General features: G+C 48.6%; 1 protein-coding gene across 1 annotated transcript; it reads left to right on the forward strand.

Annotated features, from left to right (window-relative positions):
* Positions 1-47: 47 nt before the first annotated feature.
* ZNF408 (zinc finger protein 408) lies at positions 48-5,850 on the forward strand. Its single transcript, XM_049891026.1, has 5 exons — positions 48-137; positions 458-735; positions 2,055-2,116; positions 2,340-2,599; positions 3,365-5,850. Exons 1-5 carry the CDS (start codon positions 89-91, stop codon positions 4,891-4,893), a joined length of 2,178 nt encoding a protein of 725 aa, XP_049746983.1. The 5' UTR covers positions 48-88; the 3' UTR covers positions 4,894-5,850.
* The last annotated feature ends 6,249 nt before the right edge of the window (positions 5,851-12,099 follow it).

Below are 12,099 nucleotides of genomic sequence, written 5' to 3' on the forward strand. Positions count from 1 at the left end.
AGAGGAAATTCGGGAATCAATAACTGTTTCCGGGTGGACCTGAGAAGACAACGATCACTTCCGGTGACTTGAGGCTGACTGACCCGGGATGGAGGAGGCAGAGGAGCTACTCCTGGAGGGAAAGAAAGCGCGGCTCGGTGAGTGACCTACAGTGTCTGTGGCCTGCGGCCCTGGCCTGGGAGGAACTAACGTTGTCTGGGCAACTCTCTTGCCCCGTGCCTGCTTCTTCTGAGCCCAGGATCCTTCTCCGGCGCCCTCAGAGACCCTGGAGGCCTCCTAAGGGCCCCCGAAACCTCTCAGACCCTTTAAAGGTCCCCTTAGAGCCCCACAGATCCTTCAGACTCCTGAGGCCTGGCTGGACCTGCGGCTGTCTCCCGCACTTTTTCTTGCCCCACGCCTTCTCGGACTGTTCCCTCACCGTTGGCCACTCCCTCACTATCTTCCCATCTGCCTGCAGCCCCCGAGCCGCGCCCGGGCCCAGACTCAGGATGGAGCCCTTCGGGAGACGGCTGTGCTCAGGCCCTCCAGGACTTCCGGCCGGAGCCGGCCCGAGCCATCCTCGCTCTAAAGAACCTCCCCCGGGGCTTGGCCCTTGGCCCCTCACTCGCTAAAGAGCAGCGCTTGGGGATCTGGTGTGTCGGGGAGCCCCTGCAGCCTGGACTGCAGTGGGGACCACTGGAAGAAAAGCTTGTCTCTGAGGAGAAGGGCAAGCAAGTGGACACGCGGCATAAGGAGGTACTGAGGGATAGGGCGCCTCCTCGCTGTGATGGAAAACTTGGGGACGTTCAGACATTTCCAGACAGCTCTCCAGGTTGTTGGACGAGGCAGGGTATTTCCAGCAAGATAGAGGAGATGGTTTTGTTCCTTCTCGCAAGGACGGTTTTTTACCTCATTTTGCAATAGTTGAGGAATGCGAGATGCAAAAAGTTGTTAAAAACTGCATTAGCTTAGAGTTAGCAGTGACAAAAGTCAAAGGTTTTTTTTAATTAAAAAGGCATGGGTCAAACCTTAGGGGGCAATGAGTTAACCCTAGGGGGCAGTGAGTTAACCTTAGGGGACAGTGAGTTAACCTTAGGGGCAGTGAGTTTATGTTAATGAAGAGGAACAACTCAGAAAAGGAGAGTGAGCCTGGTTGCACAAGAAGAATGTAATCAGTGTCATGAAATTGTACATGTAGAAACTGTTGAATTGTTGTATGTTTTGCTGCGTATGTTCTCAACAACAGTAACAAAATAAATAAAATTTAGGGGAAAAAAAACAGCATGAGTCACATACCAGCCTTGTCACCTCACTAATTAAATGACATGCTTCATTTAACTAGTTTGTAAAATAAAGGAACATAATGGCTATCTCAAAATCATTTGGGAGACAAGTTAAAGGAGCCCTGGTGGCTCAGTCAAGGCCTGTTAACCAAAAGGTTGGCGTATGGAATCCATCCAGTGGCTCCATGGGAGAAAGACCTGGCAGTTTGCTCCCATAAAGACTAAAAAACCTGTTGCCATTGAGTCGATTCCAACTCATAGTGACTCTATAGGACAGAATAGAACTGCCCCATAGGGTTTCCAGGGAGCAACTGGTGGATTCAAGCTGCTGAGCTTTTGGTTAGCAGGCAAACGCTTAACTGCTGCACCACCATGTCTCCCCCATATAGATTACAACCTAGAAAACCCTATGGGGTCGCTATGAGTCAAAATTGACTGGACAGCACCTAACAACAGATGAAATAATGCAATAAGTGTCATTGTATAGTATGTACTAAAAAAATTTGATGTTCCTCTTACTACTTTTTTTTTTTAGTACTCGCTGGAAGGCAGTAATGTGTTCAATTTAGTAATTCTCCATGCCCTTGGGAGGGAGGTGAGGGCACAATTTTCGGTCTTTACTAATGAGGAATTGGGCAACACAGTCCAGTAGAGGCAGAATCAGAGGCCACTGACCTTCCACGGGCTTCATCTTAGATCTGTCCCAGGAGAGGTTCCATCCAGGATCTTTTTTTTTCCTCACCGTGGTCCCCTCCAACACATTTGAGAAGAACTTTTATTGGTTTATTTCAGGACCTGTCACTAGGCCCATGGCAAGACATTTGTGCCTGTGAGCAGAGTTCAGGCTGGACCAGGTAAGCTACAGGAGAGTATGTAGTGAAGATTGCTCCTTTGAGGCTTTCTGTTGTGGCTTGAGATGGGACCTGAGGCAGGCTATAATTCCGGACACAATGAGCTTTTGTAGCGAGTGTTCCAAAGGCATGGGGTCCTTTAGGCTCAGACTGCCTGGGAGCTGAGGTTTCCAGGGAAGGCCACTTGAAGATGATCTCTTGATCTAGCCCTTGCTCTGCTTTGCAGTTTGGTGCAGCAGGGCAGGCGGGAGAGTGAGGGAAACGTGGCCCCGGTGCGGATCGGCAAGAGGCTTCACCTGCAGGTATACAGGGTCGTGCTGCCAGGCGTTGAGCTGCTGCTGTGGCCCTGGCCTCCCTCTGATGACCCGAGCCCCACCCAGCCCAGGCTAGAGGAAGAGGGAGCTATGGCTATGGTGACAGAAGTGGAGTCTGCTGTGCAGCAGGAAGGGGCCTCTCCTGAAGAGGACGCAGCAGAGCCCTGCACAGGTATGTGTCGGACGTTGGCTCCCCAAATTATCACCAAAACAACCTGTTGGTAAGACGAAGCCGAGTTTATGGCTTAATGTGGTAAGACAGAACACTGCAGAGTCTTAGCGAACACTGAGGGGAAAGGGCAAAGTTAGGATATTTATTGAGATTTTGAAGTCTGCTCTAAGGTGAGTTTTTCAGTGCGGGATTGGGTATAGATCATGACAGTCTTGGTGGACATAGCCAGGCTAGAATTTTCATGCAAGGGGTTCAAAGTGTCTTGGGATGTAAACTGTCATTTGATGTTTTCTGTTGAAGAGTTCTGGGTCTTTTGCTTAAAACAAGTGTTAAGACTATTTGCAACTTTTTTCTTCCTAAGCAAGAGTTTCTGGAATAGTAAGGTCATTTGATGAAGACAGTAAACTGCGTAGAAGTCTCCGTTCTCTTACTGTTTCTTCTGTTGGCGGGGGCATGTCCTTTATTTTATGCATGAGCTAATGGGTGTCTCCAAAGGGAGAATGAGGGGACCTTTGGGATGGCCTTACTCTAGAGATGGCTGGGATACCATGGTTTCCAGGGGTGCTTCTCCAGAAGACATCTTAGGCTGGACAGGAAGATAAAGACTGTGGCTTATGTTTTAGTAAAGAGATTGGTGTCCCTGCTCCCAATGAAGTTCGGGGCTGGGTAGGAGAAGACACATGTTCCTATAATCTCCTGGTAACACCACTGTCACCCCCTGCTACTGAACTCTACTAACGACAGCACCCCACTCTTGCCTTGCAGATGTCAGTCGCCATTGGCTCCTCAGCTTCCAGGCAGAGAGTACAGTGAGCCCTGGACTTAAGCCCCAAGCCCAGGACCACCTTTCCATGGGTGGCCAAGCACTTGGAGCATTGCTTCATGATGGCAGTGCGAACAAGGAGAACCCACCCCAGACACAGATGCCACCTGAACCTCAGAGCTGCCTGGCTATGCAGCAGGGCCCAGAGAGCAGTGAAACCAGTTCTTCATCCTCTTCCAGCGGCACCCAACTCCGTGCCTACATGGCCAAGAAGTTCTGTAGCCCTAGTGATCAAAGCCCACCCAGAGCAAAGACCTCAGAGCACAGGGACCAGCAGGCCAAAGAGCCCCAGCATTCTAGCTTCCCTGCACCCTTGCGGAGCCCTCCTGCCCTGGCAAGCAGCTCCTCGAAGCAGGGGCGACGGTACCGGTGTGGGGAGTGTGGCAAGGCATTCCTGCAGCTGTGCCACCTAAAGAAGCACGCGTTTGTGCACACGGGCCACAAGCCCTTCCTCTGCACCGAGTGTGGCAAGAGCTATAGCTCTGAGGAGAGCTTCAAAGCCCACATGCTGGGCCACCGTGGGGTACGACCCTTCCCCTGCTCACAGTGTGACAAGGCCTATGGCACCCGGCGAGACCTCAAAGAGCACCAGGTGGTACATTCCGGCGCCCGGCCCTTCACTTGTGACCAGTGTGGCAAGGCCTTTGCCCGCCGGCCCTCCCTGCGGCTCCATCGCAAGACCCACCAGATGCCAGCTGCCCCTGCCCCGTGCCCGTGCCCTGTGTGCGGGCGGCCCCTAGCCAACCAGGGCTCCCTGAGGAACCACATGCGGCTCCACACAGGGGAAAAGCCCTTCCTGTGTCCGCACTGTGGACGGGCATTCCGCCAGCGGGGCAATCTGCGCGGGCACTTGCGGCTGCACACAGGGGAGCGCCCTTACCACTGCCCGCACTGCGCGGATGCCTTCCCGCAGCTGCCTGAGCTGCGGCGCCACCTTATCTCCCACACTGGGGAGGCCCACCTGTGCCCCGTGTGTGGGAAGGCCCTCCGAGACCCACACACGCTGCGTGCTCACGAGCGCCTGCACTCGGGAGAGAGGCCCTTCGTGTGCCCCCAGTGTGGCCGTGCTTACACACTGGCTACCAAGCTGCGACGTCACCTCAAATGCCACCTGGCAGACAAGCCCTACCGCTGCCCCATCTGTGGCATGGGCTACACTCTCCCCCAAAGCCTCAAGCGGCATCAGCTCAGTCACCAGCCTGAGGTGCCCTCTAGCCCACCCTCCGTGCCTCCTGCTGCTTCTGAACCCACCGTGGTGCTTTTGCAGGCTGAGCCTGAACTGCTGGATACATCCAGCGAACGGGCAGCCTCCCCAGCCCGAGACATCATTGAGGTCACCATTTCCGAGAGCCAGAACAAGTGCCTTGTGGTGCCAGAGGAGCCAGGCCCCACCCACAGCCTGCTGCTCATCCATAAGGACATGGGCTTTAGTGCCTGGGCAGAAGTGGTAGAGATGGAGACAGGCACCTGACACTTCGCCTCCCCCTCACAGTGCTCTCTATAAAGACTTCTTTTTCTGGCTGCTGAGTGTTTGCATCTTCTTTGTCTGTGGGTTGCCTGGTAGGGACTAGAGTCTGCTATGAGAAGCAGGTCATCAACTTCGCTCCCTGAGTCCCTGGGTGGCACAAATGGTTAAGCACACAACTATTAACCAAAAAGTTGACAGTTCAAACCCAACCAGAGGTACCTTGGAAGAAAGGCCTGGCAATCTGCTTCCTTGAAAACTGTGTGGAGCAGTTCTACTTTGTACACATGAGGTTGCCATGAGCAGGAATCAACTCAATAGCAACTGGCTTATGGATAGATAGGCTTATAGATAGAGGGCCACCAAATTGTTTCCCAAGGCTATAAGATAAAACCTAAATTAAACATCTTTATTGACTTCCAGTAGAACTTGTTTGGCCTCCTTCCCTAGGAACACTGCAGGCACTTGTTCTTTTTTTTCTTTTAACATTTTATTCTGGTTTGGGTGAAAGTTTACAGAGCAGGGTAGTTTCCCATTCAACAATTTATACTTCTGTTTCGCGACATTAGTTGCGCTTTCCTCAATGTGACAGCACTCTCCCCACTTCCTCAGATTCCCGTATTTCCGTTCACCCATCTTTCCTGCCCCTTGCTTCCTTCTGAAATTTTTTTTTTTTTTTTTTGGAGGGAAAATGCTGCTCTTTTGGTCTCACGGTTGATTGCTCCGAGGAGCATGTTTCTCAAGGGTGTTATTGTTCACTGTATAGGCTTGTCTATTGTTTGGCTGAAAGGTGATCTCCAGGAGTGGGTTCAGTTCCAGGTGTCTAAGGGCCATAGTCTTGGGGGTTCCACCAGTCCTTATCAGACCAATAAGTGTGGTCCTTTTTACCAGTTTGAGTTTTGTTCCACATTTTTTTCCCCCCACTCTAACCTGAACCTTCTATTATGAGCCTGGTTGGAGTGGGAGTGGTCAATAGAGGTAGCCAGGCACCATCTAGTTCTTCTGGTCTCGGGCTAGTGGAGGCTGTGGTTCGTTTGGGCCATTAGTGCTTTGGACTAATTGTTTGATTCTTTGATTTTTTTTTTTTTTTTTTTTTTTGATTCTTTGCATGGGAAGAGACCAATAGTTTAACTTAGATGGCTGCTCACAAGCTTTTAAGACCACAGTTGCTATTTAACAAAGCAGGATGTAAAACATTGTCTTTATAAACTCTGTTACGTCAGTTGACCTAGATGTCCCCTGAGACTGGTCCTAAGCCCTCAAGCCTAGTGACTCAGTCCCTCAAGGTGTGTGTTTATGGCTAAGAAGTTTTCATAACTTTGTCCCCTGTGTGCACTACTCTAAACCAAAAAAAAAAACCAAACCCACTGCCGTCAAGCCGATTCCGACTCATAGCGACCCTATAGGACAGAGTAGAACTGCCCCACAGAGTTTCCAAGGAGTGCCTGGTGGATTCAATCTGCTGATCTCTTGGTTAGCAGCCGTAGTACTTAACCACTATGCTACCAGGGTTTCCTGCGCTACTATATACGTGGATGTATTTGCAGCACATACAGATACATACGTAGAACTATCCTCTGCCAAACCTATATATGCTGGTGGGTACACTCCCGTATGCCATCCCACACCTGTTCAGCTTACATGTCTACCTGTGTATCCACTCATAAATTATCACGGTTATTGCAGGATCGTGTGTGTAATAATATTTACTGTTGTTGTCTTTTACTCTTGAGCACCTCCCAGGGTATTCCTTGGCCTGGTTATGTTATGCTGACCTCCCCCTTATTGTGTGTTGCTTTTCTCTTCACCCATGTTAATATGTGTCTACTATCTAGTTAGTGATTTTCCCTGCTTCCCCCAACCCATTCCCAGTAACCATCAAAGAATGCTTTTTTCTGTATGTAAAGCTTTTCTTGACTTTTTAAGATAGTGGTCTTATACAATATTTGTCCTTTGGTGATTGACTTATTTCACTCAGCATAATGTTCTCCAGGTTCATCCATGTTGTGAGATGTTTCGCAGGTTCATTGTTATTCTTTAATATTTCGTAGTATTCCATCGTGTGTATGTACCACAGTTTATCCATTCAGCCTTGGGTGCTTAAGTTGTTTCCATCCTTCTGCTATTGTGAATAATGCTGCGATGAGTATGGGTGTGCATATACCTATTCATGTCATGGTTCTAATTTCTCTAAGATATATACCTAGGACTGGAATTGCTAAGGAGTCCTGGTGTTACAGTGGTTCAGGCATTCAGCTGCTAACCAAAAGGTTGGCGGTTCAAACCCACCAGCTGCTGTGTGGGAGAAAGATGTGGCAATCTGCTTCCATAAAGATTACAGCCCTGGAAACCCTATGGGGCATTTCTGTTCTGTCTGAAAGGGCTGTCATGAGTCAGGATCGACTTGGTTTTTTGGCTTTGGAATTGCTGGATCATATGGTATCTCTGTTTCTGAGTTTTTAAGGAAGGGCCATACCGTTCTCCACGGTGGTTGTACCATTTTACAATCCCACCAGCAGTGTACGAGAGTTCCAATCTCCCCACACCCTCACTAGCATATGTTTTTTGCGGTTTTTTGATCAGTGCTGTTATTCCTGGGATGAGATGATACTTCATTGTTGTTTGGATTTGCATCTCTCTAATGGCTAATGATTGTGACCATCTCTTCATGTATTTGTTGGCTGTCTGAATGTCTTTTTTGATGAAGTGTCTTTCATTTTCCTTTGCCCATTTTTTAATTGGATTGTTTGTCTCTTTGTTGTTGAGGTGTTGAAGTTAGGTACTTGTTCTTTACACATTGCTGAGTGACCTCACCCACTGAGGTAGTCAGGTAGCTGGCAGTGCCTCTGCCCTACCTGAGTGCCTAGTGCTACGATAGTCACCCCAGGGTGCTCCCCAAGGGACAGGCCATTCTTTCTGGAATCACCTTGAGTGGCTTTTGGGGGTTCAAAGGCCTGAGCCTGAGCTCTGAGAGATTGGCTTGTCACGCCTCTCTGTAATTCAAGCTTTAGGTTATTTTGGTAGTTTTTCTCACTACCTAAGTACTGTGAAAGTTGGTTACAGCTCTGTCCTGAGAAACATCAGACTCCTTGGGAGGTGGCAAGGGCCGGAGCTATGCCTGTCTGTGCACCAGACCTGAAGGAGTTAGCATTCGTTCTGCAGCCACAATGGGCCTGGACTGTACCAGGTGCAGGGAATAGGGCCAGAACAAGATGGGCAAAGGAGCCTGTGGTTTACTGGGAGGAGAAATCACTAGACAAGAGTTCAAGAGGAGTGCTGCTATGTTTAATGGGACGATAACTTGGTCTGGGGCGTCAGGGAAGGCATCCCTGGGAAATAAGGATAATGAACATAGGCCTTACTCTGGGCCAGTGCTGTCCGTGAGTTTATACAGTCCTCCTTATTTTACGGATGAGGAACATAACTCACAAAGCTGCTAGGTGGCAGAGTTGAGATTCAAACCCACACAGGCTAGCGCTGGTATAAGGCTCTTCACCTTTGCCCTCTGCTGCGCCTTGTGTCAGCTGTGACTTGGAGGGTGAGCAGGTTAAGGCAGGGAAGGTGGGACATGGGGACAAGCCCTTTGATGAGGGTCTGAGCAGCTAAGAAGAGCAGCATGGCTGGAGCAAAGAGAATGAAGGGGAGAGGGAACAGGAGCCAGGTCACACAGGGCCCTGGGCCAGGAGTTGGGACTTCATTTTCAGATACTGAGGAGCTCTGAAGGGTTTTGAGCAGGGCAATAACATGATCAGATTTGTGTTTGAAAAGATCCCTGTGTTGGGAGAGCAAGGTGTAACTGGGGAAATCGTTTAGGATGTTGCTGGGGTGACTTGGAATAGGGTGGTAGCAGTGGAAATGGAGAGATATGGGATCATTAATCCAGCAGATCTTCACTGAGCACCTCCAACATGCCAGGCACTGTTCTAGTTGCCAGGGAGACAACAGTGATAATAAAGTCTCTGCTTTCGTGGAGTTTATATTCGAGTGAGGGAAGACAGACAATAAACAAGTACACGTCACAAAAACCAAACCCATTGCCATCGAGTTGGTTCTACTCAGCAACCCTATAGGACAGAGTAGAACTGCCCATAGGGTTTCCAAGGAGCAGTGGGTGGATTCAAACTGCTGACCTTTTGTTTAGCAGCTGTAGCTCTTAGCCACTCTGCCACCAGGGCTCCAGATATATGTCAGGTGAGATAAACACAGTGAAAAAGAGTAATTCATGGGGAGGGGATAGGAATGGTCTGGAAGACCCTGAGTAACAGGACTTGAGCAGAGACCTGAATAATGGAGGGAGCGAACTGTGATGGTATCTGAGGGAGGAGGTGGATTCCAGCCGGAGAGACCAGAAAGGACAAAGTCCCTGTGTGTTTGAGCAAGGAATGGTGATGGAGGCAGAGTGTGGAAGGAGGTGGAGACAGAGACGGGCCCATATATACCCTCTTTCACCCTTTAGATGGGTAAGTTCTCTGGGAGGTAGAAGTGACGGATTCAAAGACGGAGGGGGATAGATCCGACTCCTGGTTTCTGGCTTAGGCAATCAAATGGTAATAAGGCAGGTAACACTGCAGGGGGATCCAGGTCAATTATGATTTGGGTTTTAAGTGTCTGCAGGAGATATCCCAATTGAGCAGTTGGAAATAGTTACAAACCTGTGGAGAAAAGCCTGGGTTAGAGGAAGAGGATCTGGGAGTTACTGGCCAATAGGTGGTCACTGAAGCTGTGGGAGTGGGGGAAGGTACAGAGAGAAGAGACGAGGGCCCAGGACCAAGCACTGCAGTAGCCCAACCCTTCAGGTTCGATGAGACAAGGAAGACTTGTCAAAGGAGACTAAAACTCAGCATCCAATAAAACGAAAACCCTGCAAAGTCTGGATCACAAAGCTAAAGAGAGAGTGTTTCAACAAGGAGGAAGTGGTCAACAGTGTCTGTTGACTGTGGAGGGTGGTGAAATGTGTAGGAGCCACTGATGAGCCAGGTGAGAGCAGTCAAAAGCCAGACTGGTTTGCTTTGAGGAGGAGTGGAGGTGAGAGAGGCAGGAAGAACATACATTCTTGCTTCGTCCTTATGCTGTCTTGCAAAATAGATGCCGTGATCCTCATTTTGGGGATGAGGATACTAAGTTTCAGCGGGGGTAAGTAACATGTCAAGACCACAAAACGAATAAAAGGCAAAGCCAGATTCAAATCTGGGTGGTTTTCTGGCACTTTCACAGCATTTGATCATAATGTCATAAGCAGCCATGTCTCCCATTTTGCCATTGACATTAACCCAGCTGTCCACCAGTCTGAATAACTTCTTGGTAATGCATAATTCTGGGACTGTCCAGGAGGAGGGAGGGCCAGGAAATGGTGGCAGTGTGTGGGGAGAAACACCACAGCATCCAAAGCCTGAAAAAGAGTTGCTACGATTAGATTTTAACCAACCAACCTTGTTTCTTGGGACTTGTGTGAGGCCTGGTAGGTCCTGTTCTTTTCCAGTTCTTACCTCAGCTTGGGTGATGGCTCAGCAGTGTCTGCCCAGAACTGTTAGGTATCCTGGGGGTACACTTTTCACTTGATAGGGAACTGCGCCTACCTCCCGCCTCAGGCCCTCAAGAGAAGAGGTGCATATGTGTTTTGTCCTCCCTGTTACCACCCCTGCCTCTTGCCACTTCTCCCTCTGCAGGTTGACTCAGCACTGGCCCAAGCTGATCATCAGGGAAAGGGGGCCATCCAAGGAACACCTGTCTTGAGAAGGATGAAGCCATACTTCTCTCTGTTCTCTACTTCTCAGGAGCCCTGCTCCCTTTCTCACTCAGTATTTGATTTTTGAATAAATGAGTGATACAAGATCTTTTCACCATTCCACTCCAAAAAAAAAAAAAAAAAAAGTAGGCTCAATATCATTAGTCAACAGGGAATACAAATTAAAATCAGTGAAATATGCTGATACATCCATCAGAATGGTTAATATTAAATGGACAGAGAATATAGAGTGTCAGCAAGGATATGAAGCAACTGGAACTTTTTAAATGTGGGAAAGTAAACTGGTACAACCACTTAGGAAGACTACTTGTAATAGCTACTTAAGCAAAATATATACCTACTTTATGACCCAGCGAATCTGCTCCTGAGCATATATACTCAAAGAAGTGCTTATATACACCAAAAGTCTTGTTCAAGAATATTCATAGCAGCACTGTTCATAATAGCTCAAAACTGGAAACTAATCCAAATGTCCACCAATGGGTGAATGGATAAATAAAACGAGTAAGAACGTCACGCAATGAAGGAACAAGCTATTGATCCAGACAACACGAATGAATCTCAGAAATATACTGAACAAAAAAAAGCTAGATGCAATGAGTATATACTATAGGTTTCCATTTACATGAAGTTCAAATATAGGCAAAACTTACTTATGGTGATAGCGGTTAGAATAGTAGTTATATTGGGGGTACTGAATGAGATGAAGGAGTCTGTTTTGGGGCTGGGAATATTCTCTGTCAATCTGGGTGTTGGTTACATGGGTGTGTATCTAAAAATCTGAGTTATACACTTAGGATTTGTGAACATTACTGTATGTAAATTATGCCTCAATTGAAATATATATACATATATATCCACACAGTCTTATGCGCTGTTGAGTCAATTTTGGACTCATAGTGGCCCCGTGTGACATAGTAGAACTGCCCCATAGGTATTCTAGGCTGTAGTCTTTACGGAAGCAGATCTCCAGGTCTTTCTCTGCAGAGCCACTGGGCAGGTTCAAACTGTCAGCCATTTCATTAGTGGCTGAGCGCTTTACCATTGTGCCACCAGGGCTCTCTCTCTCTCTCTCTCTCTATATATATATATATATACACACAGACAGACATACACACACACACACAAAATATAAGAACTTTGGCCACCCAGGAATTAAGCTGATTCCTGGGAGCCTGGTCTGCAGGGCTCTGCCAACCCTCTCTGTTACAAACACTGCACCAGGCCCCTGCCCGTGATCTTGCCAGGTGAACATGACTGCAGTCCAGACCCCAAACAGCCAGGCCCAAAGGATAGGCAAGGCAAGGCCCTGTGCTTCCCTCTGTTCTCGCTCTTTGTCCTTCTGTCCTAATTAGACCCAGGACTAATATTTATCTTGCAGACTGCACACAGGAAATGGGGGAGGGACAGGGAGCAGGGCTGGGCCCAGGGGCAGTATAGGACCTGCAGCCACTCTAGGCTTGGAC

Source organism: Elephas maximus, chromosome 7 (assembly GCF_024166365.1).
Source record: "Elephas maximus indicus isolate mEleMax1 chromosome 7, mEleMax1 primary haplotype, whole genome shotgun sequence".
Lineage (NCBI taxonomy): Eukaryota > Metazoa > Chordata > Mammalia > Proboscidea > Elephantidae > Elephas > Elephas maximus.